The 27,298-nt window shown below is 53.3% G+C and overlaps 1 protein-coding gene across 4 annotated transcripts in view; it reads left to right on the forward strand.

Moving 5' to 3' along the window:
• The first annotated feature begins 3,116 nt into the window (after positions 1 to 3,116).
• SNX8 (sorting nexin 8) overlaps positions 3,117 to 27,298 on the forward strand; it is a 40,852-nt gene continuing 16,670 nt past the window's right edge. The window contains exon 1 of one of the 4 annotated variants that reach the window (XM_061153803.1): positions 3,117 to 3,135. In XM_061153803.1, coding sequence (XP_061009786.1) covers positions 3,132 to 3,135 — 4 coding nt within the window. In that variant the 5' untranslated portion in view covers positions 3,117 to 3,131. Of the gene's footprint in view, positions 3,136 to 3,487; positions 3,616 to 4,057; positions 4,202 to 19,132; positions 19,220 to 27,298 lie in introns of those variants that run through there. The other 3 variants (XM_061153801.1, XM_061153804.1, XM_061153802.1) reach the window with 3 other exon arrangements.

Here is a 27,298-nt window from a genome sequence, read left to right on the forward strand (position 1 = left end):
TGTTTCTGGCCTCTGAGATTTGAGATTGTTACTGCAGTGTGATCGAGCCTGTGCTCACAAACACGTGTACAATTATTAATAACCTCGAGGAGGGTATCCTCCTCGAGGCATTTTAGTGACTCTCTGGAAAGGTCTTTAGTAGGACTTGGAGGTGCTTGCATCGGTAGGATGACCAGTAAGAGCCCCCTTCTGCACATCCGCCTGCATAGGAGTCCCAGCTTCAGTGTTCTGCGTCCCAAGTTCTGTCAGTTCGCTTACACAGTTCTCCTTTTCCTGAAGGGAAAGTGATAAAAGTGACTCGAAACACATTAACAGTCTTCATGTACTTGAATTTGTGCCACTAATCAAAGGGTCTGAAAAAGCAGACATTCCATTTTCTATTTACCATTTCCTGAATGAAACAGAAATAGCATAAGGATTAGGCTTCTTTGGCGAGGATCTAAAGACATGACAGGCAGACATATTTCGATGCGTGTTTCCCAAGCATGCTCTCACTGTTAGCGGTATCTGGCAGTGGAGCCCACAGCTCGTGAGGGCTGAGTTCCCTTCCCCTGGAGGCATTCACAGCCTGTCACATCGGAACCAACCATTCATCTTTCCTCCCACAGTGCCCATGTTTGCAGCCCTTGGCTCCCACTGTGCTCTGTGTGGTGTGGGAATCCTGCTGTGTTCTGCTGCTCTGATCAATTCCATCAGAAAATTTGGAAGGCGGGGACCTCTCCTGATTATCCCTATGTGGGGTTCCTCACTCTCCTCTCCCATGATAAACAATTCCCAACTGAGCAGATGCTCAAGAAATTTGCAAGGATAAAACAAACTTTCAACTTAGAGCAGTGGTGTTCCACCTGGGCTGCACCTTAGCATCATCCAGGGAGCTTTAAAAAAAAAAAATCCCGAGTTTGGATCATACCTGCTGCTGCTGCTGCTAACTTGCTTCAGTCGTGTCCGACTCTGTGTGACCCCATAGATGGCAGCCCACCAGGCTCCGCCGTCAAGAACACTGGAGTGGGTTGCCATTTCCTTCTCCAATGCATGAAAGTCAAAAGTGAGAGTGAAGTCGCTCAGTCGTGTCTGACTCTTTGCGACCCCATGGACTGCAGCCTACGAGGCTCCTCCGTCCATGCAATTTTCCAGGCAAGGGTACTGGAGTGGGGTGCCATTGCCTTCTCCAGATCATACCTGAGACCAATTAAATCAGAACTTCTGAGGGTGGGCTTCAGGCGGAGTATATTTAAATGCTCCCAGGTGATTACTGCAGCCAAGGTGCAGGACCACTGAACTACAACAGAGGCCGGCTGACCATGTCAGGGGTGTTCAAGTAAAATAATAAATTTAATGTGCTGTTATTCGTGCGGCTTCCCAGGTGGCACTAGTGGTAAAGAACCTACCTGCCAATGCAGGAGATGCAAGAGATGCAGGTTTGATCCCTAGGTTGGAAGATCCCCTTGGAGGAAGGCACTATATCCCATTCCAGTATTTTTTTTTTTTTAATTTTTATTAGTTGGAGGCTAAGTACTTTACAATATTGTAGTGATTTTTGTCATACATTGACATGAATCAGCCATGGATTTACAAGTATTCCCCATCCTGATCCCCGCTCCCACCTCCCTCTCCACCTGATTCCTCTGGGTCTTCCCAGTGCACCAGGCCCGAGCACTTGTCTCAGGCATCCAGCCTGGGCTGGTGATCTGTTTCACCCTAGATAATATACATGTTTCGATGTGCCATGTGACCCAGCAATCCCACTCCTGGGCATACACACCGAGGAAACCAGATCTGAAAGAGACACGTGCACCCCAATGTTCATCGCAGCACTGTTTATAATAGCCAGGACATGGAAGGAACCTAGATGCCCATCAGCAGACAAATGGATAAGGAAGCTGTGGTACATATACACCATGGAATATTACTTAGCCATTCCAGTATTCTTGCTGGAGAATCCCATGCACAGAGGAGCCTGTCAGGCTGCAGTTCATAGGGTCGCAAAGAGTCGGACACGACTGAAGCGACTTAGCATATGCATGCTTTTATTCTTGTGTAATGGCTAGCTTTATACTTGTTCAATGCCTTACAGTTTTCAAGGTGCAGTGAGTCTAGTTTAAGCATTGAATAAGGATGTTATGATCTAGTGGGGGGAGGGGGACACAGATATGTAGCAAATTCTTCCAGGAAGTTGGAGAGGCGGCGAGAGAGGGAGGGAGTGGGAGACAAGAGAATGACAGTGTGTGTGTGTGTGTGTGTGTGTGTGTGTGTGTGTGTGTGTGTGTGTGTGTGTGTGTGTGTGCGCGCGCGCGCGCGCCCTTGGGACGGGAGAAAGTGCTGAGCACATCGTTTGATGCAAAACCAGCTTAAAGGAAGCCTGCAGTGGCGGAAGGAAACAGCAGCCCGCTGGGACTTGGGGAAGCTTCTGCACGCCGGTCTCTGGAAGAGGCACACCAGCTCCTCAGCTTCGTTGTTGGTCGGGCTCACAAAGATATCCGGTGGCTGTAGCAAGGGGAACTAGCTCCCTGCGGAGGGGACTCCTTCCTAGGACCCTGACTGGGGCTCTGGGCTCTTGACTGCCGTCACCGGCTCGCCGGGCGTTGACAGTTGTCCCGGTATTAGGAGGCCCGCGGCCCTTACCTTGGGAACAAGGCCCTCCCTAACGGAGCCCTACCGGTCGCTCCAGCTTCCTCTTTGGCCTCCGCTTTTAGCTCCAGGAAGACCACAGCATTTGCAGCTGTGCTATGCCTCGGGGCCTGTGGGTATCCGGTCCTTCCTCCCGCCGAATTCCTCATTCCCCCAGCTTCAGCTGGGGCTCCCCGCATCCCGGGATCCCTTCACCCGGCCAGGGCCGGGGGAGCGCTCTTGCGCGGCGCTCCCACAGTCTTGTTCTGGAAGTCCGGACACTCGCTCCACTCCGGTGGCCTGTCCGTCCTCCGGAGAGGGGAGGGTACCAGATGCACAGGCCCGCCTGGCCCCCAGGGGGCATCTGGAGACCCGAGTGAGTGAGTGAACGACTGAACGACCAGGCGGCTGAGTGAGAGGGTGATCGAGTCGGTGAACGAACGGGCGGAGGGACCAGCGGGCGGACGAACGAGGAAGTGAGCGAGAGAGCGGACCAGAGGCTGAGAGTGAGAATAAATGGATGAATGAGTGAGTGGGGGCCTGAGAGAGGGCAGGTGGGGGCTGACTGGGCGGGCGGGGGAGCGGCCAGAGAACCTGCAGCGGGGGAGCGGCGGACGCCGGACGCTGAGCTCGCGCCCGCACCGCGCCACCTGCCCTCCGCGTGGCAGCTGAGCCTGGGCTGGTCGGGAAGAGGCGGGGGAGTGGGCGTGCCGGACCAGGCGCGTGGGCGTGGCGAGGCCGAGATGGGCGGGACAGGCCCGGCGTGTGGGCGGGGCGATGCCGAGGATGGGCGGGGCAGGCCCGGGGCGGGCGGGGATAGGCCCGGAGTGGGCGTGGTCAAACCCTGGGCGTGGGCGGGGCGAGCCCGGGCCCTGGCCGGCGGGCGCGGAGGAAGTCACGTGGCGAGCGCTCACATGACCGGCGGCGCGATGGACCCGCTGCCCACCGCGCCCGGAGCTGCAGCTGCTGAGGCGCAGGCGGACGAGGAGGCGGACCCGCCAGCGGCAGGTATGGCAGGCATCACCCCAGGCCCCGCGTGGCTCCGGCCCGCGCCCCCTGAGGCCCTGCGGCCTTCGGTTCTCTTCCTGGCTCCGGACTCCCCGCGCCTGCTGGGTCCTCCCCTCTCACGGCCCCTCCCGGTCCACGCCCAGGAGGGCGCGTGGCTCCGCGGCTCAGAACCCCAGCACCTGTCCGGGTTTGCGCTTCTCCGCGCGTCTCTGCCTGCGTCTCCCCGGGACTGTCCGGGTCCCTCGGGGCCGCAGGACCCGCCCGCCCCGCGCTTCCTGCGTGCCCACCTGCCCGCCGCGTGTCCCTGGACTTGCCGGGCCTTGCACGTACTGTGGCGGCCCAGGACTTGGGCGTTTCTTCTGCCAGCCCGTCGTCTTTCTCCGTAAGTGCTTTTCTTACTGCGTGAGGCTTGGCTTTTCTAGGATGGCCCCATTTAGATGGTACCCCCTCTAGCCTTCCAACGGGAGAATACATGTGGGTGTGAGTTACTGCAGCTTCGTGGTGGTGGCGGCGGCGGCGGCGGCACGAAGTTGGAAACTCCGTTTGGAGGGCCTGGCAAGGTGTCCCTGAGGAGGTCATGCTTAAAGTGAGTCCTGGAGGGCTGGTGAGACGGTTGATTTATTAGGGAGAAAAGGAGGTAGGAGTGGAGTGAAGCTGCTGGGGGCCGGGGTGGGGGTGAACAGTGCTCTGGATTGGCCTAAGTGCTTTGAAGACCCTGGGTGAGTCTACCTTTAAACACCGGACCCGCCGCTCCCCACCCTTGGTCTTTATTTTTTCTTTCACTTGTAGCTTTGTAAGGAGTAGCATGTGATGGCTCGTGCTCATGGTTAGAACATTGTGTTCAGGAGGTCACACGTTTGAGCCCAGCGTGGGCCAGTCCAGCCTGCCTCTATCAGGTGCCCACACTGGACTCCTTATCCAGGTCACATTTGGAAATGTGAGACAGTGTTTGAGCAGGATCGCTGCTTCCCCTGGGGGTTGTAAAGCAGTTCAGAGGTGCTGGATGTGGTGGTCGTTCTGGGCTCTCTTTGCAGGTCAAGGGCAGCCTGAATGTCTCCTGCAGGACTCACCCACTGGCTGCCATTATGGATGGTGTCAGCCACCCCTGCTCTCTGAGACTGGCAGCTGGCCTTGTTAGGGGCCATGGTGATTGTGTTAACATTAGGCATCCACTTGAAGGAGGTGGCATGGTAGAGGAAAAACACAACAGCAAAAAAAACAAATTTTTTATTTTAAAACTGGGAAAGCGAAAACCCAGAGGTAAGTGGCCTGCCCACAGTGGGCAATGTTAAGAGGGTATGTTGTGGTGGGGATGGTGGTTAGATGGACTGCAATCAGAAAATACGTTTTTGAGAGTGAATTTTATCCAAACATGTTATATGTGTCTCATGCTTGAGCAAAGGTTTGTTTTGACTGTTGAAGTTGTGACTTATGGATATACAGCGAATTTCATTTTCTCTGGTGTTCTGTCCACACAGCCGTAGCTCACTATTAGTATTAACTGTGGGGACCATGGGGGGGTCTAGGTCTTTGTAATGCCTTTGGGATTCTCAGAAAAAATGATGTTCACTGTAGTTTTCAGTCTTAATGTTTAAAAAAAAATTTTTTTTAGGTGAATTTTTTTTTGGCTGCTCTGGGTCTTTGTTGCTGTGAGAGGGCTTTCTCCAGTTGCGTGGAACACGGGCTGCTCTTCCTTGCTGTGTGTGGGCCTCTCCTTGCGGGGGCTTCTCTTGCAGTGGAGCACAGGCTTAGGGAGAGTGGGCTTCAGCCGTTGCAGCAGGAGGCTTGGTAGTTGTTGCGCACGGACTTCATTTTCTCCACAGCCTGTGGAATCCTCCCAGACCAGGGATCCAGCCTATGTTCACTGCATTGGCAGGCAGATTCTTTTCCACTGTACCATCAGGGGAGTCCCAAGAATCATAATATATTCTAATCCCTGGAAGCTTAAGCTGTGAGTGATAACTCCCTTCCTAAAAATTTAACTTTCAATTTTGCAATACGTAGACAACTACATTTCCTTTCCAAAAAAAAAAAAAAAAGGCAAACACAACTGAGAACACTATAGATCGGCACTCACCCCCGCTCACCAGTTTGGGATGGATCCTCTCACCCCGTTTCTGTGTTTATACTCACGTGTGCTCAGACAGTGTACACCTCCTTGTGCCTCTGTGCCTGTTTTTCCCTAGGGTCGTGTATTGGTTTTCCGCTGCTGCTGAAACAAAAATGACCACACAAAGTGACCACAAAGTGGCTTAACCAGCAGAAATTTATCATTTTACAGTTCAGAAGGTCTGCAGTCCAGAACGGGTTTCCCTGAGCTGAAATCTAGCTGTGGGCAGATCTGCGTTCCATCCGGAGGCCCTGGGGGAGAAGCCGTTTCTTGGTCTTTCCCGGCTCCCAGATGCCTTCCACATTCCTTAACTGATAACCCCCTTGCTCCAGGTGCCCCAGGCCACGCCTTTCTTGCCCTGTCCTGTCTCCGACTCTTTCTTCTGTCCACTTCTACTTTTAAGGACCCCTCGGATTACATTGGGCCCACCTGGTAATCTGATAGGATTCTCCCAATTTTAATGTCGCTTATTAGCAACCTGAATTTTATCTGCACCTGTAGTTCTCCTTTACTGTGTAATCTAACAGACTTTAGGGTCTTTCTGGGATTTTCTGGGATTAGGGTGTGGGTACCTTTAGAGGTCATTAGTCTGCCATAATGGCTGCCCAAGGTGGCTCATCGGGAAGGAACCCAGTTGCCAGTGCAGGAGATGCAGACGACTTGGGCTTGATCCCCAGGTCGGGAAGATCCCCTGGAGGAGGAAATGGCAGCCCACCCCACAGTATTGTTGCCTGGGAAATCCCCTGGACAGAGGAACCTGGTGGGCTGTAGTCCTTGGCCTTGCAAGAGTCAGACACGACTGAGCACCCACCCACATTCTGCCGTAAACACCCTAAGGAGTGGAATTGCTGGGTCGTAGCGTTACATACTTTTAAAAAAAAAATTATTTTTGGCTGTGCTGGGTCTTTCTTGCTGCCTGGGCTTTTCTCTAGTTGCAGCTAACGAGGGGTTACTCTCTAGTGGTGGTGTGTGGGCTTCTCCCTGGGGTGGGTTCTCTCGTTGCGGAGCACAGGCTCTCTGGCGCAGAGTTCAGTAGTTGTGGGTCCTGGGCTCTAGAGCACGGGCTCAATATCGTGACTCCTGGGCTTAGTTGCTCCGCGGCATGTGGGGTCCTCCTGGATCAGACATCAATCCCATGTCACCTGCATTGGCAGGCGGATTCTTTACCCCTGAGCCACCAGGGAAGCCCAGTTGCATGTTTTTTGTTTTAACAAATTCTGACAAATTATCCTCTCTGGTGGCTGTTACCCGTTTATACCTGTAACAGCAACGCCTCTTTTCCCCGTCACCTCACCACCACTAAATGCCATGTTTTAAAAAAGATTCCTTCAGCATTAGAGAAATTAAGAACATGTTTTATTTTTGTTTTAATGTCTGTTTCTTCACTTATTGGTGAGGTTTAGTTTCTTGTGATGCTTTGATCTTGTATGACCTTCCTGAGCTGACTGTTCTTATCTTTGGCCCATTTTCTTATGGGATTTTTTTTTTTTTTTTCGCTTTGTAGCAGTTCTTTTTGTATTTTGGACTTAGACCTGTTGTGGATTTCATATTAAAATAACCATCAAAATATCTGATTGACTGGAACACTCTTTTCTGATTGCAGCATCAGAGTTTATTTCAGGGTCTGTTCAGAGGTTATAAAGCTCAGTGAGGATGCCCTGGAGTGCCTAAGAATGAGTGTGATAGGTGCTTGCTTGTCTAATCTGATTTTGGGAATTGCATCATACTGGATAAGAATACAGATTACCACTGGGTCCCAGCCCTGCTTTCCTACAACCCTGCAGACCTAAACTTAGTCTTCCCTTCCTTCTTTCCTTCTTCCCTGCGCCTCAAAGCTCCTGGGATCTTAGTTTCCTGACTAGGGATTGAACTCTAGACCTTGACAGTGAAAGCGCCATGTCCTAAGTGATCGGTTTCAGTTCTGCTGTAGCCCCTCGCTGAACGTGCGCCATACCTGCTGCTCGGTTAGGAAGCTCTGAGCTGTTTGTCTTCCCAAGCCTCGGGGGTGGGGGCGGGGGCCTCCGGGCTTTCTGTGGGGTCAGACCTGAACTCTGCTCCTCCTCCGAGCGACCCCACTGCCTGCGCACCTGCGTGGTCTGCACGCCCCCCACGCTCCCGCCACCACCCCGCTGCCGCTGCTCTGCCTGGACACATTTGTCAGGCAGTTCACTGACCTGTTGCTTGAGATGTATGCATTTGACGGATTAAATTATACCTTAAAGTATCACCTGCTTTGGGCCAAAAAAATACCTTCCTGTCCATCTATCTCTTTCCCTCCATCACACACATTTCTGTTGTCAGCTCCTGAGGGGCAGAAACCATTATTTTTCTTTATATCTCAGCATCTGCTAATGGAGACAGGGCTCCGCTAGAATAGAATCACATGTGGTTTTTTTTTTTTCGGTGGCATGCAGGATCTTAGTTCCCCAACCAGCGATGGAACCTGGGCCCCCTGCAGTAGAAGCACAGAGTCCTGATACGCTGCACCACAGGAAATTCCCTAGAATTACGTTTTTATCCCAAGTGTGTTTAGGATAGCGTCACATTTTAGTTTGGTGACAGTGGTAGCTGTGTGAGTGTTACTTAAATTGGTGTTAATGCTCTTTGAACTCTGTTCCTCTGTCTCTCTCACACATACACAATTTGCAAGGTAAAATGTGTCCATCTGAGGAAAGAGGAACTGAATCTCTCCTACGTAGGGCAGATTTTGCCAGAATTTGTGGTTAGCAAGAAAGTGATGTGTTCTGGTAGGGGAATTCTGTTTTGGTTTATTTTTTTCCTTCCCAAGAAAAATGCACCGGAAAAAGAGATGTTTGGCCTGCAGCGTGCAGGCTGATGGGAGAGGCTGGAGTGGTGAGGTGCTGGAGAGATGGGAGTGGCCTCCCCGGGGCCTGCAATTCGTGTTAAGAGGAGCTGCCCCGGTGATTAGAACCCAGACCCAGTGAGCAGGCTGGCGGCCTGGACCCTCGGGGATTCAAAGAGTGCACCCCCTGACCGTGTTACCCTCTGAAGAACAGTAGTGTTTTCATCCTTTGAATGTGTTCGTTGTAGAATAGGTAAGAAATCATAACCGGACTCGAGGGAGAGATTCTTGGGGAAAAGTGTCAGCAGGAGATCCAGCCAGTCCATTCTAAAGGAGATCAGGCCTGAACGTTCACTGGGAGGACTGATGCTGAAGCTGAATCTCCAGTACTTTGGCCGCCCGATGTGAAGAGCTGACTCACTGGAAAAGACCCTGATGCTGGGAAAGATTGAGGGCTGGAGGAGAAGGGGGCGACACAGGATGAGATGGTTGGATGGCATCACCGACTCGATGGACATTTGACTAAACTCTGGAGGTTGGTGATGGACAGGGAGGCCTGGCATGCTGCAGTCCGTGGGGTCACAAAGAGTTGGACACGACTGAGCGACTGACCACAACGAGGGATCAGTGTTAAAACCTCGTGTGGACGGGGTGGGCGTGCTCCGCGAGTGGAGCTCCAGGAAAAGCTGAGGCCACCCTTGGTGCTGTTTACGGCTGGCCTGGTTGGGGGAGGACACTCGTGCCCTTGGGGTGTGGGGATGGGTGTGTTCAGGGTCCATCAGCTCTCTTACCCACTTTGAAGTATGCGTACTAAGCACGTGTGAGGTGAAGATTCATGACTGATGAGTTCCAGGGCAGTTGGTGTAAGGTCTGGAGGCAACTCTGGAAGCATTGAGACACGCCTTTCTGAGACTCTAACCCGCTTTGTGCTAGTGACCTTCTTGCCTACAAGTCTTATGAATGAGTCGTAACTGGACCAGTAAGATTTCACGTGGTGTGTGATTCCGCACTCTGAGGAGAAGGTTGCACAAGTAAGACAACCACAAATACGAACGTCTTATAAAAGAGAAATCACCCGTGAGCCCATAACCGCTGGTTTTAGCCCGTTTCCTGCCCCTGTGCATGTGTTGGACACGGTTAACCTCAGGGTGTATTTACATCTTGTCTGCTCGGTTCCCTTAACGTTATTCTACGCTGCTAAGGAGTTTTCATGCTTTTCTGTTTGAGGTCTGCATGACAGTGAATCATGTGTGCTTGTAGAATACGAAGGTGGTAAAATGTGATCCTTCACCTGGAGTCAACATTAAAAATTGTCCTGATGGTTGCACTTGGTAAACAAGGCCTCTCTTCTGCTAAACTAGTTCCCCAACCTAGAGGTGATGGCTGCTGTCAGCTATGCGTGTGGAACCACGGTTTACTAAGCTCGCTGTTAGACTTTGAAGCTGGGGAGGTGTCCTCAGATGACCTTGGTCGTGTCCTGCTTAGTGACCGTCTGCAAATACGAGTCCTGAGCCCGTGTGCCCTCTCCTGGGGGTGTTTGAGAGAAGCCAGAGAAAAGACCCCGTGTGACCCCTGTTCATCTAAAGTGCACGCCGTGCAGTTAGACTCTGCAGTGGGGGGCGCTTACGCAGGTGGAGAGGCGGCAGGTGAGGAGCGAGGGAGAGACCCTGAGAGTGGGGCTGTGCTTGCCTCTGGTCGGGGAGGGAGGGCCTGTGAGGGCGCAGGCCGGGGGCTTCCAGGACCCCAGTGCTGTTGGCCTTTTAATCTTTGTGTTCATTTGACTGACCGGGTCTTGGTTGTGGCGTGTGAACTCTTTCACTGTGGCCTCTGGGGTCCAGTTCCCTGACCAGGGATGGAACGGGGCACCCCTGCGTTGGGAGTGCAGAGTCTTAGCCGCTGGGCCACCAGGGAAGTCCCCCCAGTTCTCTTTTCCGTTTTTGACCTGGATAGGTCAGACCACGTGTGTTGATACATAAAATTGTCCGTAGACATTTTACATGCCTGTGTGTCTGTGTCTGTTTCCCAGGAGAAAAGTGTCAGGGAAATCCCAGCGTGTCCCAGATTCTGTGACATTAAGTGGATTTGCTAATAACACAGCTTGACAGGCAGAGGTGGGCGCCGGGGATCTTGTTTGAAAATGGTTTTGTAGGAGCTTTGGCCTCTCAGCTTCCACTCTCGTTAATATTGCAGATGTATTTATAACGAAAAGCATGCTTTGTTGTGTCAACACCCACCCCCAAAGCTGCTGATGCAGCTCATCAGCAGGAGATTCCTGGCTCCGCTGTTTCCGATGTCTGTGTCTGGTTATGCTGGTGCTGGCCCAGCCCGCTGGCGAGCCCAGTGTCCCCGTGGCCCCTGGGACCAGCAGGAAGGGCCCCAGGGCCTCTGGCATCGTGTGTTGGGAGGTGGGACGTCTGGGGATGTCACCTCTGTTGGAAGTGCAGAGGTCCTGTGCTGGGACGGAGGCGGGCGACACTCCTGACTCTGCACAGTTCATTATCTGCAGAACCGTAATTTCACCTCCCAGCTCCCAAGAAGTTCCAGTCCAGGCGGCGGGGTGGATGGGGCTTCCGGGAACTGACCACTCACAGGTGGGGTTTCACACCGAAGGGAGGTTTGAAATTGCGTTGTCAGCTCTTCAGGGCCCAAGGCCGGTCTGCGCGTGTCCTTATCTCGGGGTGGCTTCTGCCCCCCGCGCGTCCTTGTGGGAGGGACGGTCAAGTCGGGGTCTCGTGAAGTCTCCGCAAGAGGTTCAGGGTTCCCCGTGCGCTGTGGGGGTTCTGTCCCCTGAGAGGGGCTCTGCTGGGGGAGAGCGTGTCCCGCCCGCCACCTCCCTGGTGGGGGGCTTGGCGGGGGCGTGGTGCAGGGTGGTGCTGCGTGTGCCCAGTGGTGACCAGGGCCTTCCTTGTGCCTGACGCGTGAACTAGCTTATTCCTGCAGTAATGCTGTGCAGTGAGGGGTCTCACCCGCCCCATCTTACAGATGGGGAAACCGAGGCACCCAGAGACTGAGACTCGCCCGCACCTGCTGCTGGTGGCCGAGCTGGGGTCCCCCGGCGCCCGGCTCCGGCGATGCGTCGGGTCTGACCTCCTCACACTGCCGGCCCCTTTAGGAGCCTGTCTGGAGAATCGGCTTCTGACTGAGTAACCAGCCACTCCTAGACACAGACCCTTTGTCCTCAGAGGGTTTTTCTGAGGGGAAGGAGGTTCCAGGATCCCGTTCTTGTGGAGATCACCCGAGACCCTCGTGAGGGTTGCCGTCTTCTCTGTCCAGAAAGGGGGCGTCTGCCCAGAGGGTGTGTTCCCCGAGCGCAGGAGGGCCGTGAGGGGGCCCGGCCCTGCCCCCGCCCCTCCGAGAAGCCCGCGATCAGCCTTGGGGGGGTGTCGCAGGGGGCTCGCTTCCCGCGGCGGTGGGTGTGGAAACTCAGGAGTAGCAGGCCCCGGCCCGCGTGCGTGGAGCCCGGGCTGAGTCCCGTCACGTGTGCATGGCTCGGATCAGCCGCATCCTCCAGTTCTGGGGCTCCGGGCGGGCGGGACTAGACGGGCGCTCAGCCTTCCCTGCCTGGAGACCTGGCTCTCCACCTTCTGTGCAGACTTAGCTGTGGGCGAGAACTGACTCAATACTTTCCTTTCTGTGACATTTTTCATAGTTCCTAGTTGGTCCCTGCCAGTTTCCGAGGCGTTCCGTGTTCTGGTTGATTAACTGCGTTCCTAGTTGTCTACTGCAAGGCAGCCGGCAGGCAGGGGCCCTGTCTCACTCTCTGTGATCAATAAATACCTGTTTAAGTGGGTTTACTTGTATGTCACTTGGCTTCTAATATTGGGTGATTGCTTGGGATTTTATTGGAGGGACTGAATTAGGCTGCAAACGCAGGTTCTCTGCGTCGCCTCCGCTGGAATCCAGAGATGGAGCCTGCCAGGTATTTTGGAATATGTTCGTTTTCCCATCCAGAGATCCTAGAAAACCTGAGTCACTTTTAGACGAAACCATCCAGGCCTGGGAGGAGGGTTTTTTTTTTTTTTTTTAAAAAGAACAAAACCAAAACCAGATTGAATTGAACAGAGATGAGTATTCTTTTTGGAACTTTGAACTTCTGCTTTGTCAGTAATTCCAAGATTCCCGAGTTAGCTAAAATAGTTTTGTTTTTTTTTTAAACTCTGGAAAAAGTCCCTGGGCCTCCCCACATGAAAGCATTCCAGAAGTGAGATACCCAAGGAGACTTTGATGAACAGATTCCACGAGTCCTTCCAGAAGCAGGTTAGTCAGGTTCCTGAAGAAGCAGGGGTCCCCGCGGGCGGGCGGGTTCCTCTTGCTGGGCGTCGGGTTGGGGAGACCATCTGACAGGTGACTCCTTTCGGGACTCCTTCCATTTTGTGATGTCCTAAGGAAACAAACGGGCGATTTCCCCTCTCTGTGTGGTTTGGCCCCTTGCATCTACCGCAGGGAGGAACAGCCACTCGCAGCCAGAGAAGCCCCGTTGGCGTGAGCGTCAGTCGTTCATGTGCCCGGACTGGAGGGCCGGGCTGTCTGTGCTCTAGGGGTTCTCGTGGGATTTAGGGAGTCACGTCACCGTGGGACCAGCTCTGGAGTGACCGGCGTGCCCTGGCCAGCAGTTGGTTTCAGTCTGCGGTTCTGTCTGGGCGCACGTCCTGTAAAAACTGGGCACGGTGCTGTAAGCTTTCACATAGAAACGTGTTTTTAAAGTTCTTGCCGTCAACCAGTAATGTGCCTGGTGTCCCCGTTTCGGAGAGGAGGAAACAGTGCGGAGAGCTGAGCTGCTCGCTCACAGCCCCAGGGGAGACAGGCGTTTGCACCGAGGCTCCCCGACCTCTGGCCCTGGAGTGTGGCGTGGCCCCGGTCCCCTGCATGTTGAGGGCGTCGCATGAGGCCCCGTGAGTCCCCTCACCTGGAGTGGGCTCTGGCCCCACGAGTCACCTGGCTCACCCTGACGTCCGGCCGGCCTTGCTGCTGGGGGGCCTCTAGCTTTCACGTCTGTAAGATGAGGTCAGAGTGTTTACTTGGAGCGTCTGCAGGGTTAAGGAGACGATACATAAGCATCCAGAAGTTTCAGACACTGGTCATGCCTCTTCAGTGGTGGCTGACCCTGCACACAGCTGTCCGAGTGACCACCTTCATCCCGCTTTTGGGTCCGTGGCGGGAGGAGGAAGGGGGAGACGCTTTATTAAGGGGTTTCTCCGTGCTCAGCAGCTGCGTCTGCTCCGACTGACCTGCAGCTTCACAGCCGCGCGGACACGGGAGGTCCCCGGGGCCCTGAGTGTGGCCACGGGGCGTTTCTGGGGCGGCCTCCCCAGCTCAGCTTCTCTCACTTGTGCCTGGAACCCACCGGAGGGTTTTGCATGTGGATGGTCTTTTCCTCTTAGCAGACACCTTCTCTCAGAGTGCGAGCCGTCTGTATTCCAGGCTCCGTCCTGGGCTAGGAGGATACTTAGTCCGTGTTCACAAGAACTGCAGAGAAGAGAAGGAATTTCTCAGGCATTTTTAAAGGCTTTGTTGAGGTGTAATTCACGTACCACATAACTCACCCACGTCAAGCCTGCAGTTCAATGGTTTTTAGTGTACCCTGAGAGTGATGCAGCCTCACCATGGTTGATTCTAGAACATTCTCCTCATCCGGTTCCCATCAGTAGTCACCCCCCTTTTCTTCCAGACCCCTCATCACCCAGACTAATAACCACTAGTCTTTCTGTCTCTATGGACTTGTGTCTTCTTGAGACGTCATATAAATAGAACCGTGCATTAGAACATCGTAGGCCTTAGTGACGACTCCTTTTACTCAGCAGTGTTTTCAGAGTTCATCTGTGTTGTAGCTTGAATCAGTATTTCTTTTTATGGCTGACTAATACTCCATCGTGTGGATAATTCACGGTTTACTGATTCGTGCGTCAGTCCACGGACGTCTGGGATGTTCCCATGTCTTGGCTGCTGTGACTGGTGCTGACGCCAGCGTCCCTCCGCCCGCTGGGTGGACCTGGTGTTTCACTTCTCGTGGGCATCCACCTAGGAGTGGAGTCATCGGCTCACAGCCCGTGTTTGACCTTCTGAGGTTGGCTGCCGGGCTCTTTCACTGCCGAGTATGTGGGTTCCAGGTTCTCCACGACCTTGCCAGCGCTTGTCACTGCCTGCCTTTCTGACTCCAGCCACCCCAGTGGGTCAGGTCCCGAGGGGTTGGACCTCTTTTCACGTGCCTGTTGGCCTTCTGTACGTCTCCTTTGGTGAAATGTCTATTCAGATCACTTGCCAACCTTTAAAATTAATTTGTCTTTTTTAAAAGCTTGAGTTATGTCTTCTTTATGTATTTTAGGCGCAAGTCCCTTATTGGATGCAGTCTTTTCACTTTCTTGATGATTTTTTATAGCACAATAGGTTTTTGGTTTTTGTTCTTTTTTGTTGTTGTTGTTGTTTGGCTGTGCTGTGTGGCTTGCTGGATCTTAGTTCCCCAACCAGAGATCGACCTGGCCCTGGCAGAGAAAGTGCTGCGTCCTTACCACTGGACCACCAGGAAATTCCCAGCAGTTTCTGATTTTCATGAAGTCCAGTTGGTCTGTTTTCTTTTGCTGGTGCTTCTGGGGTCATATCTAGGAAGGCTTTGTGTGACCCAAGGTCACAGGGATTTGCTCCTGTGCTTTCTGCTGAGAGTTTTATAGTTTTAGCTCTGACGTTTGGGGCCGTGATCCGTCTTGGGTGAGTTGTGTTTGGTGTGGGGACGGCGCCTGCTGGTGTTCTCTGGGAACCTGGCTGTCCGTCATCGTGCAGAGCTCCTGGGATTCACGTGGTGTGTGCCCCTCCTGTGCTGGGCAGGGTCAGGGAGTGAGCCCCCTGAGGGGCTTGCGTGGTGTGCGTGGAAAGCCTGTGAGCCAGGTGGGTTAGGAGGAGCTCGGCCAGGACGCTCAGGCCAGCCCGAGAGCTCGAAGACCAGACACTCCAGCGGGCGCTCGGGGCGCATCCCTGGTGAAGCACGTCTGCGTCCAGCTCCTGAGGCTGGAGGGGACTCGATTCGGAAATTCCCAGCTAGTAAGTACAGAGGGCTTGGAGGGACCTTGAGAGGTTGGTTGTTATAAACAAATATGTGAAGCAAAATATACAAACGCCTAATGGCTTCTCAGGTGTCTCAGAAGGTAAGGAATCTGCCTGCAATGCGATTGAGCCCTGGGTCGGGAAGACCCCTGGAGAAGGAAGTGCAGCCCACTCCAGTGTTCCTGCCTGGGAAATCCCAGGGACAGAGGAGCCTGGCGGGGTACAGTCCCTGGGGTCACAGAGAGCCGGACACGACCGAGTGACTGAGCTTGCACACACAAAAGCACTTAAACCTTTGCAGGAAGGTGGAAAACATCCTTTTCTTGTGGTGGAGATTGGTTATCCACAGGGCCAATGGAGCTTTATAGAATCAGGGTTTTTGTCTTATATTCTTTGGGGCAGATAAACAGCTAAGACGCAGGTTGGCAGAGAGGCCGTGGTGGGGTGCAGACCCGCCAGGGTGAGGCTGTCGCTGCTCGGGGCTCTCTGTGGCCGTACGCGGTGACAGCCGCCCTGTGTGAGCAGCTCTTCCTCTCGCTGCAGCTCACCGAGGCAGGGTTCCTGCCGCCAGGGAGGCCTGAGTGCGGTGGGGGGGTGGGGTGTAGGGGGGGGGCGGGGGGCGTCCCACCTGTCCCCAGACACAGCAGGCCTTGACTGCTCCGCGCGGCCTTGCTCCTGGGAGTTGGATTCCTGCTTTGCGCTGACAGATGCTTCCTGGGCCGTTCCTCTCTGCTGGACCCTGTTCTTCATCACCGGGCTGCCAGCTGGGAGCAGAGTAAACACAGGCTGCGCTCGTGGGCTCTGTTCCCGCCGTGGAGGTGGACGGTATTTGGTGGACGAGGCGAGTGGGATGCCGGTGGGCGCTCTGGCTGGGGGGCGGTTAGGGTGCAGCTTGCTGTCACCGAGGAGGCATCATTGAGAGCGACGTGGGACCGAGTTTCCAGGAGGTGGTCTGGTGGGTTTCTGGGGAAGGGGACCCTGGCCAAAGAGGCAGCAGGCGTGAGCTGCGTTCAGGGGCGGCGCGGGAAGAAGCCAGTGTGGCCGGAGAGGCGGCACAGGAGGGCAGGAGCCTTTCCCGGCTGAAGAAGTGAATGTTCGGGGCGGGCGGTGCTGGAGGTGAGGAAACTTCCCGCTAAGAGCTGTTCTGCTGATGGGCTGTCATTATGATCCTCACTTAGGAAGCTTTAGTTCTTTCTTCTTTTTCTAAAAGTCATTTCCTTTGCTTATTTATGGCTGTGCGGGGTCTGCGTTGCCGTGCGGACTTCTCTCTAGTTGCGGGAGTGGGGCCTCCTCTGCGTGGGGGTGCTCGGGCTCCTCTAGCTGGGCAGCTCGCGCTCTCGGGCACACGGGCGCGATGGGTGGGGCTCCTGGGCTCTCGACACGGGCGCGGTAGTCGTGGCCCACGGGCTTAGTTGTTCCACAGCACGTGAGATCCTCCCGGATCGGGGATCAAACCCGTGTCCCCTGCATGGGCAGGCAGTTTCCTAACCCGTGAGCCCCCAGGAAAGCCCTCTCTCTTTTTTTCTTCGATGCTGCTAGGAGACACACACAGATGGCTCAGATGACTGTGATGTCTGAAGAGGCGTGTGAGCGATGCGGTGTGGCTCATGTGGGCGGATAAAAGCCATTCGGGGAAGTGTCTGTTAGCAGGAAAAAGTGTAGAATTCTCCAGGAACTGATTGTAATGGAGAGAATGAAAAACAGAGCAGAGTACTCTGTGCACGGCAGTGTTCTTCATGCTGCTTTTAACAGCAGAGAGCAGTTAGCCAGGGTACGGCTAAGTGGCCTTTAGTTCTGTCCCTAGGTCATTACGCAGTGTCTGCAGGCAGCAGTCTTAATAACTTCAGAGAGACAGAACGTACAAGGAGGGAAACCAAGAGAAAACGGCAGGTGGGCTGCGGACGGCGTTAGAGAGTCAGGGGCCTTCTGGAAGGGTGGGTTCAGGCGCTTGGGAAGTAGTGAGCATGGGCCAGCGCCTGAGGCGGCCGGGACCCCCGGTGCAGCTGGCTCAGCCGCTGGGAGAACGGGGGTTATTTGCTGAGCGGCGCACATGGAGCCCCAGGACGCAGTGATCTCACTCTTGGGAATGGACCCAGCAGGAACGCACACGTGTGCCGCCCACACGAGGGTGCTGGCCTGTCCTTGGCAGCGGCGTGTGGAACCGCCCAGGCACCCGGTGGGCGCAGAGTGAGCGGGGCTCTGGCCGACCCGCAGCCCCGAGTGTGGTGTAAGCCCGGCGGAGCTGCCCGGAGGCTCTAGCGTTCTCTGCCCGGGGGAGGAGCCACGTGAGGGGTGTCTGTCCGGGCGCTACTGCGCTGTGAAAGCTCCCTGCAGTGAACGGTGTGAGACGTTCTCTTCTCTGTCAGCACGCCCTGTTTCAGCTGAAAAGGTTTTCACAGCCATTGGGAAAAGAAACTAGCTGTGTGTTTATTCTCCGTAATGAAGTACAGGATGTACAGGTACTTTCCGGACACTTATATAGAGAAAGTGCACAAACCTCGCCCATCCACTCTGGGATGGCGGTGACTTTGGAATAGGAAACAGGGTTGGGAGGATGGTGTGTGCATCTGTAATGTTTTATTTAAATTTTTTTTCAGCAAAGAATATGGCACCGTGTCCTCTTGAGTGAAATCTCGGTGGATACACGGGTTCTGATATTTTCTATATTTTCAAGTTTGTTTGAAGTATTTCTTCACAACAAAAATGTGTCCATTTAAAAGTTACATAACATTCCTCCAATGGCTCAAGGGGTGAAGAATTTGTGTGTAATGCATGCAGGAGACACCTGAGACATGGGTTTGATCCCTGGGCAGGGAAGATCCCCTGGAGGAGGGCAAGGCAGCCCACTCCAGGTTCTTTCCTGGAGAGTCCCATGGACAGAGGAGCCTGGTGGGCTACAGTCTTTGGGGTCGCAGAGGAGGACACAGCTGAGCACGGGCGTTGCAACAACAGGGCACCGTGGAAGTGAACCTGTTCATGGTGATTATATGAGTGGCTAGGAATTAGGAAGGTTTTTGCTTTTACAGAAAAGTTCAAAGAGAAATGTGGTCATGGGAACTTGGAAACATACTTGAAAATTGTGTCATATTACAACTCTGTACATGTGGAGAAGAATGCACACAGTGACTGGATATTCATAGATTGTTGGGTTGGAGGGTTTTCTTTATGTTAATATATTGTGATGTTAATAAAATAAGTCACTGAAAGAAAAGTGAACCTTGAATTTAATGAAATTGAGGCCATGCACAGTTTGTTGGAGCTCCTGAGTTATGGATAATGAAGAGCTGAGTGGTGACATCACTTTTTGAGGCGAGCTGACCACAGACGGGGCGGGGGCGGGGGGCTCTGTTTCCTGGCATTGGGGGGGGGGTGCATTCCTGACGTTCCCTGGCCACAGAGCTGCTGAATTCTCATTTCTGAGGCCGTGGCCGTGATAAGGATGCGGAGACTTCTGCTTCCATTTCCTGAGAACAGTTTGTTAATTTCAGAACAGCAGAATAGCTCAGCTTTCCCAAAGGTTGAAGCAGTTTCATGAGTCTGAGAAGGAACATTCAGGTTGAACACGGAAGGTGTCTGCTGATCCCGTTTCATGCTGTTTTGGTGGAAATGTTGTCGTCCGGAATGTCCTTCATCCCATGAGCATCCGCTTGTTTTAGGTGAGGGTCTGGACCCCAGGCCCCGTGACCGCGGTTCTCCACAGAGGCCCTGTGACCAGCAGCGTCACCTGGGAAATCGTGAGAAACTCAGACCCTCAGGCCCCACCCTAGACTCTCGGGGGCGGGCAGCACTCTGAGTGTTTTCACGTGTGAAATACGCGTAGCATGCAGCTTTAGCCGTTGCTGGGTGTGCCTTCCGCGGTGGTGAGCACGTTTGTTCTGCTGTGTCTGTGGATACTGTCCGAGTCTACAGGTTCATCCCACATAGCTGAAACTGCCCTCCGAGCACTCACTCCCAGCCTCTTCTCCCCCAGCCCCCGATAACACCCCCCACTTTTGCTTTCTTTTTCTGTGACTTCGTTCTGGGAACCTCGTGAGGGTGGAATCACACTCCACTTGTCTTTGCGTCTGGCTCATCTCACTGAGCGTGACATCCTCCAGGTTCCTCCGTGATGTAGCGGGTTCAGTAGTTGGTTACTTCTTAAGGCTGAGCACTGTTCCATTGTGTGGACAGGTTGCACTTGGCTGATCCATCATCCGTCAGTGGTCACTTGGGTGCTAAGTCACTTCAGTTGTGTCTGACTCTTTGCTGCTCTATGGACTGTAGCCCACCAGGCTCCTCTGTCCACAGGATTCTCCAGGCAAGAATACTGGAGCAGGTTGCCATTTCCTCTTCCAGGGGGTCTTCCCGACCCAGGGGTTGAACCCACGGCTCGTGCATTGCAGATGGGTTCTTCACCACTGAGCCTCTGGGGAAGCCCGGACACTGGGCAGTTCCCCCTTTCGGCTGCCGTGATCCTGGCTGTGCGACCACGGCTTCTCGTTCCTGCTTTCAGTTCTTTTGGGTATAGACCCAGACGTGGAATTGCTGGATTCTCTGGCGAGTCTCTGTGTAACTTTATGAGGAACTGCTGCTCCGTTCTCTGTTGCAGCAGCACCGAGTTTTACAGTCCCACCGGCCAGTCCTCCACGTCCTCGCCCCGGATTTTGTCTGTTTCTTTCAACAGTAGTGATCTTAACCATTCATTCCGCACCTGAGCGCGGCCAGGCCCAAAGATAACCCTGACGCCCGGCGCTCACTCTGGAGGCTTCTGCTGTCACCGAGCTGTGTCCTGCTGGACCGCGGCCGCGGCGGACAGAGGAGGGGAACCCCGAACCTGGAGTCCATCAGAGGACACGTCCCCCTGCCGCCCAGTGGAGACGGTGGGGACCTCCCGCCACCGGCTGCCTTTGGGGGCCATGTGACCCCCCAGTGGCTGCCACTGTACACTGAGGGGCTGTCTACCCATGGGGAGACTCCTGGGGGAGGCGGGGCTGAGCGGGCTTAGGCGGTTCTGGGGTGCTCAGAGCCACTCCCCAGAGCCAGCGTGAAGGGTGTGGGGCGGCAGGCTGGCTGCCCCCGCCACCCCGTGAGAGGCTCTCCCGCTGGTGGCCCCGAGTCCTCAGCGTTTGCTGAGGTCTGCCAGATAAAGCAGAGGTGCGTGTGGGACAGACCTCGCTGGCCTCCCAGAGCTTTGTGTGGGAGTCAGGGCCCCCAGCTCTTAGCTGCTCATAGGACCTGCGGGGCTGGCCTCTCGGGGTGCCTCCCAGTGTCAGAGTTACTGCCTGAAGATTCCGGCGGTGTGTTGGGCAGATCGTTGGTCCGGGCGTGGGTCTCGAGTTCCATTGCTCTGATTTGTGGCTAAACGACCTGGCGCTTGCTGGGCTTCCCAGGTGGCTCAGTGGTGAAGAATCTGCCTGCAATGCGGGAGATGTGCGTTCGATCCCTGGGTCAGGGAGAACCGCTGGAGGAGGGTGTGGCAACCCAGTGTTCCTGCCTGGAGAATCCCGTGGACAGAGGAGGCTGGCAGGCTACTGGTGGGCTGCGGTCCGTGGGGTTGCAAAGAGTCGGACACGACTGAGCAGGAGCATCGTCAGACCTGGAGCGTCCCGGGAGCGCGGGTCTGGATGGAGTTGCGTCCTCCCCGGAGGCGGTCCCTCGGCGAGCGGCAGGAGGGCACGCGGTGTGGGTGGCTGGCCTGGGAGTGGCTCAGCTCCCATCAGTGTCACCCCTGGGCCAGCAGAGGCAAGACGTCCAGTGCGGAGACGAAGCCGCCCACTGTCCTGATGCAGGGCCGGGAAGCGGCTCTCAGGCCCACAGGCCAAGTGCCTCGGGCTGACACCTGCCCGCTCGGTTGGCCCTTATGAGAATGGAACGAGACAGCACAGCTCAGACACGGCTCCCGGAGGCACTTTGGACGCCGGCCCCGCCCAGAGTGCAGGGGCTCCACTCCCGAGAGTTCCTAGTCTGCTGAGTGAGTGTAGCACGCGCTCCCACCCGGCCGGCGTCAGGCCCGGGCTCCAGGCTGTTCAAGGTCAGGGCTTCCGCCGCCAGGGGACCCCACGTGGAGCAGTTCTGTGTGGAAGGGTCGGAGTGGGGAGGGTGGGGGACGGTCTTGGAAGGGCCCGTCAGGATGCTGCGGTCCCTAAGGCCCCAGTGGGGACGCAGGGCCCAGTGTGGGTGTCTCTGCTGCCTTTTACTGTGAACAGAAGGCTCAGAGGCAGTCACTCGCCAGCCACATACTGCGGGCTTGGAGGCTGGAATTGAGCCGCTGTCCGCCTGTGGTCACAGCCAGGCTCTGTCCACCGCCGTGAGCCCGGGCCTGGCCGGCCCCTCTCGTCTGGGCTGTTCCGCCTGTGGGGGCTGGGTCGGCGGGTGGTGCCTCTTCCAGACGTCGGTCTTCTTGTTGTTCAGTCGCTAAGTCACGTCTGACTCTTTGTGACCCCCACGGGCTGAAGCATGCCAGACGTCTCTTCGCTGTCTTGGGGAGTTTGCTCAGACTCATGTCCTTCCAGCCATCTCAGCTGCTCTTATGGGGTTCATGTCCTTCCCTCCATCTCAGCTGGTCTTGTGGGGCGGCTCAGACTGGCTTCGGAGGCTCTGTTTGAGGAGAGGCCTCCTGGTGAACGTAACGCTGACCCCTGGGGGAGACCGGAATCTTTGCGCTGCCCTCTGCCCCGTCTGCAGCGTGTGGTCCGTCACATGACAGCGAGCCTGTTGGAAATGGCACCTTTCTCTTCTTTTTTGTTCTTAAATGTTTTTTCTTGGAATATATGGCTGTCCTAGTTTAGCAAATTGATGTTCGGAATCGTGGCTTTCTTATGATTCAAACATAAGGAAGGGGTTGTTCTCAAGGCGGTTGAGAGTAATGTCTTTGATTTAAAATGTGTCTTTGTGTTTTAAATCCTTCAGCGATCAAAGTTTGGGTTCTTCAGCATGTGGTCATTTGGTAATCATTACTGAGCTTACCTTCCGTCTCAGGACATTGTTTTATTTTAATCATCAGGAAAATCATGAAGTTTTCTCTATTAAGCGTGTGTTTTTATCATATAAAGTTTTAAATAGAGACCTCCTGGTGCTCTTTCAATGATCTTTCCCCCCATTAATTTAATTTTTTCCTGTTCTTTCGTTACAGCTTTCTTTTACATTAAATAAGTTGTTTTTTTTTTTTTTTTCCAGTGTTCCATTTACCTCCCTACATTGTTTCGGGTATTATACTTTTGGGGGGTTATTTTCTTGGTGATTGCCATGTGAGTTATAGCTTCTGTGTTTGTAATAGGCTGCCTTGGATTAATAAGATTTGATTTCAGTAATATAGAGACCCCTCGCTTCTGCGCCCTCTCCCCTTCCTGTGCTGCCGTCATATGAATCGTTGCTTTTTTTTTTTTTTTTTTTTTTTTACGAATCGTTGCTTTTGTTCAGCCGCTAAGTCCTGTCTGACTCTGCAACCCCACGGACCGCAGCACGCCAGGCTCCTCTGTCCTCCATTAATCCCAGAGTTTGCTCAGATTCGTGTCCGTTGAGTCAGTGATGCCATCTCACCGTCTCATCCTCTGCCGCCCCCTTCTCCTGGTGCCTTCCATTTCTCACAGCATCGGGGTCTTTCCTGTCTCACAGATTACATCTGTATAAGTTGTTCCCTATCAAAACAGACTTACACTCGTTGCTTTTATACAGTTGTCTTTGAAATCAGCCAGGAAAAAGAATTGCAAATAAAGAAATATATGAGTGCTGTCTTTTATCCTTACTGATATGGTTACTGGTGTGCCTCATTAGTTCCTGGGGATTCGTTTCTTTTCTTTTCTTTTTTTTCCCATTTATTTTTATTAGTTGGAGGCTAATTACTTTCCAATATTGTAGTGGTTTTTGCCATACATTGACATGAATCAGCCATGGATTTACATGTGTTCCCCATCCCGATCCCCCCTCCCGCCTCCCTCCCCATCCCATCCCTCTGGGTCTTCCCAGTGCACCAGCCCTGAGCACTTGTCTCATGCATCCAACCTGGGCTGTTGATCTGTTTCACCCTTGATAGTATATTTGTTTCAATGCTATTCTCTCAGAACATCCCACCCTCGCCTTCTCCCACAGAGTCCCAAAGTCTGTTCTGTACTTCTTGTCTCTTTTTCTGTCTTGCATATAGGGTTGTCGTTACCATCTTTTAAAATTCCTTATATATGCGTTAGTATACTGTATTGGTGTTTATCTTTCTGGCTTGCTTCACTCTGTATAATGGGTTCCAGGTTTATCCGTCTCATCAGAACTGATTCAAATGAATTCTTTTTAACGGCTGAGTAATATTCCATGGTGTATATGTACCACAGCTTCCTTATCCGTTCGTCTGCTGGTGGGCATCTAGGTTGCTTCCATGTCCTGGCTATTATAAACAGAGCTGCGATGAACATTGGGGTGCACGTGTCTCTTTCAGATCTGGTTTCCTCGGTGTGTATGCCCAGGAGTGGGATTGCTGGGTCACATGGCAGTTCTATTTCCAGTTTTTTAAGGAATCTCCACATTCGTTTCTTGTAGGGAAGAGCTGCTGGTGAGGAACCTTACCAGTTTCAGGCACCGGGAGTGTCTCAGGATGTCCTTTGCTGTTTTGCGGGATAGTCGTGCCGGGTGTGGAATTTCTGGCACTTTGACTCTGATCTCCCACCTCCCTTTGTCCTGCGTGGTTTCTGGTGAGGAGTGAGCTGTGAATCTTGAAAGGAATCCTTCGTATTTGGCAAGTCATTTCCCTCCTGGTGTTCTCAAGATTTTCTCTTTGTCCACTGTGAACAGTTTATGATGCGTCTAAGCGTGAAGCCCTTTAAATTTATCCAAGTTGGAATTTTTTTGAGTTCTTGGATGTTTAAATCAAATTGAGCCATTATTTATTCAAGCATCTTTTCTAAACCTTCCTCCTTTTGGGATTCTTGCTAGGATTATGTTGGTATGCTTGCTGTATCCCTTGGGTCTCTGAGGAGCTATTAATTTTTCTACGTCCTTTTCTCTTCCTGTCCATCAGACTGGAGATGTCAGTTGACATGTCTTCCCGATTGCTGATTCTTCCTCCTTTCCACTCATATCTGCTGTTAAGCCTCTAGTGAATTTTTTATTTCTTATTGAACTTTTCAGCTCCAGAATTTTTATCTTCTTCTCTTCTATAATTTCTGATTTTTTTTTTTTTTTATATTCCCTATTAGTGAGGTGTTGTTCTCATGCTTTTCTTTAGCTCTTTAGAGGTGGTTCCCTTAGTCCTCTGAACATATTTTAAATAGCAGATGTAAGGTCTTTAATAGTTCCAGCACCTGGGTTTTTCAAGGACAGTTTCTGTCGATTGTGTGTCCCATCTCCTCTCCCTGTGTTTGGCCCTACTTTCTTGTTTCTTTGCGTGTCTTAGAAGCTCTCGTTGAAAACTGGACACTTTAAATAACAGAGCATCTCTGGTGTGAGCGTCCTGCGGCTGCCATGAGACAGTGCCGCAGACCGGGTGGCCTGAAACAGCTCTGGAGGCCGGAAGCTGGAGGTCAGGATGTTGGCCAGGTCTTCTGCTCTGAGCCCTCCTGGGGAGGATCCTTCTCTGCCCGTCTGGCTCCCGGGGGTGGCCGGCCAGCGGGGTGTCCCTGGGCCTGCAGCCGCCCTGCCTGTGTTGCCACGTGGCCTCCTGGCTGTGTGTCTGTGGCTTCGTAGTCTCTCCATCTTTCAGGAGCTGTGGTCACTGGGCGAAGGCCCAGCCTACTGCTCTGTGACCTCACTGTGACTTAACTCATTATTGCGTCAGTAGATGTGCTCTGGGTTGTCGCAAGCCTTTGGTCACTTTCCAGTGTTCCGAGAAAGCAATTTCTGATGATTTTTGCCTTTGTCCTCATTGCTTTTGTGGAGCAGAGGGTTTTTGGAGATCCTGACTCTGCCTTTCTTGCCGATGTCACCTGCATTTTATGGGCTTCCCTGGTGGCTCAGATGGTAAAGAATTGGCCTGCAGTGCAGGAGACTTGGGTCGGGAAGATGCCCTGGAGGAGGGAAGGGCTTCCCACTGCAGTATTCTTGCCTGGAGAGTCCCACGGACAGAGGAGTCTGGTGGGCCGCAGTCCATGGGGTCACAGAGGAGTCGGACACGACCGAGGGACACACGCACACTCTGCCTCTCCTGCTGATGTCACCTGCCTCTTATACATAAAGACTTTATACAGTTACTGTTTACATCCCAGCAGTTTGCTCATTTAAAGTGTGTAACACAGTGGTCTTTAGTGTATTTCCCGCCGTGCAGCCATCAGCACAGTCGGTTTCAGAGCATTTCCTCAGCCCCGGAAGACACCCATTCTTCCTCATCAGCCATCCCCACCCCCCACCCCCACCCCCCAGCCCCCCAGCCCCCCAGCCCCCCAGCCCTCAGCCCTACGGAAGCACCACGCTGCTGTCTGTTTCTGCACATTTACGTGTTTTGGTGTTTCATGTAGATGGAATCATCTCACATGTGGTCTTTCATGACTGGCTTCTTTTCACTTGCTATCTATCCTTTGTTCAAGGTTCATCCATTAGTCGTGTCTGACTCTGTGACCCTATTATGGACTGTAGCCGGCCAGGCTCCTCGGTGCGTGGGATTCTCCAGACAGGAGTCCTGGGCTGGGTTGTTACTTCCTCCTCCTCCATTGTGTGTATGCACCACTTTTGTTTATCCATTCAGTTGATGGACATTTGGATTCTTCCTCTTTGGCTCTTATGAACAGTGCCGCTGTGGACATTTGTCTACAGGTCTTCTTGTGGTCACACATTTTTGTTTACCCTGAGTGTGTACCTAGGAGTGAAATTGCAGGGTCGTATAGTAACTTTTGCTAACATTCTGAGGAGCTGCCAGGCCGCTTTTGAAGGCAGCTCACCATTCACACACTTGCAGCGTGCGTGAGGGGTCTCCACATCCTTCCCAACACTCATTGTAAGCTTGTTTTTCTTTGTAAATTAGAGGTGGCGTAGGGCGTCGGGCTGTGATGGTTCACGGTGCTGAGGCTCTTGTGCATGTCCTGGCCATTTGTACATCTTTGGAGAAATGTCTATTGCAGACCCTTTGCTGGTTTTTAAATTGCGTTATTTGTGCTTTAACTGAGTTGTAAGTTTTTTTTTTTTTTTGTATATTCCAGATCCAAGCCCTTTATTAGATATATTATTTGCAGGTATTTTCTCTGATAAAAAGATTCTCCCCCATTACTTTTTTAGCTTTATTGTTTACTGTTTTCCCACACATTCTTTGCTCTAGTTGAAGATTTTGCTTTGTTTCAGAGTGTTGGTTTTCCCTCCTAGAAATACAGTAAATATCAGTAGAGAGTCACTCAGCAAACGTTCCTTGAGCCCCTGTTGTGTGCCAGACCCCCCGACCCCCTTGTGCCCAGAAGCACCTGAGTACAGAGCGAGGCAATCCCCGCTCTCCTGGGTTTGCGTCCTGGCTGTATCTTGTTCCCGGGGCACTTTTAGGGTAATCACGGCCTGATTTCCATTCTCCCTTGAGTTTGGATGTTTATAGGTTGTGCCTGGCAGTGGTGGACACTCATAGCGGTTTGCTGTGTGGACGAATTAATGAGCTCAGGGGCCCTGTCTTATTCATCACCATGTTCCCTTGAGCTGGTGCTTAGGAAATGCTTGTTGGCTCCTTGAGAGTTCTTGTGGTCCTCAAGGAGACTGTGTAAACACAGTTTTAAGGCCATCAGAGTGTTTTTCCTTGGAAAGGGGCTGGGCTCCTGAGATGACGTGGGAGAACAGGTGCCTTCTATAGCTGTGGTCTCCAC

This window comes from Dama dama, chromosome 10 (assembly GCF_033118175.1).
Source record: "Dama dama isolate Ldn47 chromosome 10, ASM3311817v1, whole genome shotgun sequence".
Taxonomy (NCBI): Eukaryota; Metazoa; Chordata; class Mammalia; order Artiodactyla; family Cervidae; genus Dama; species Dama dama.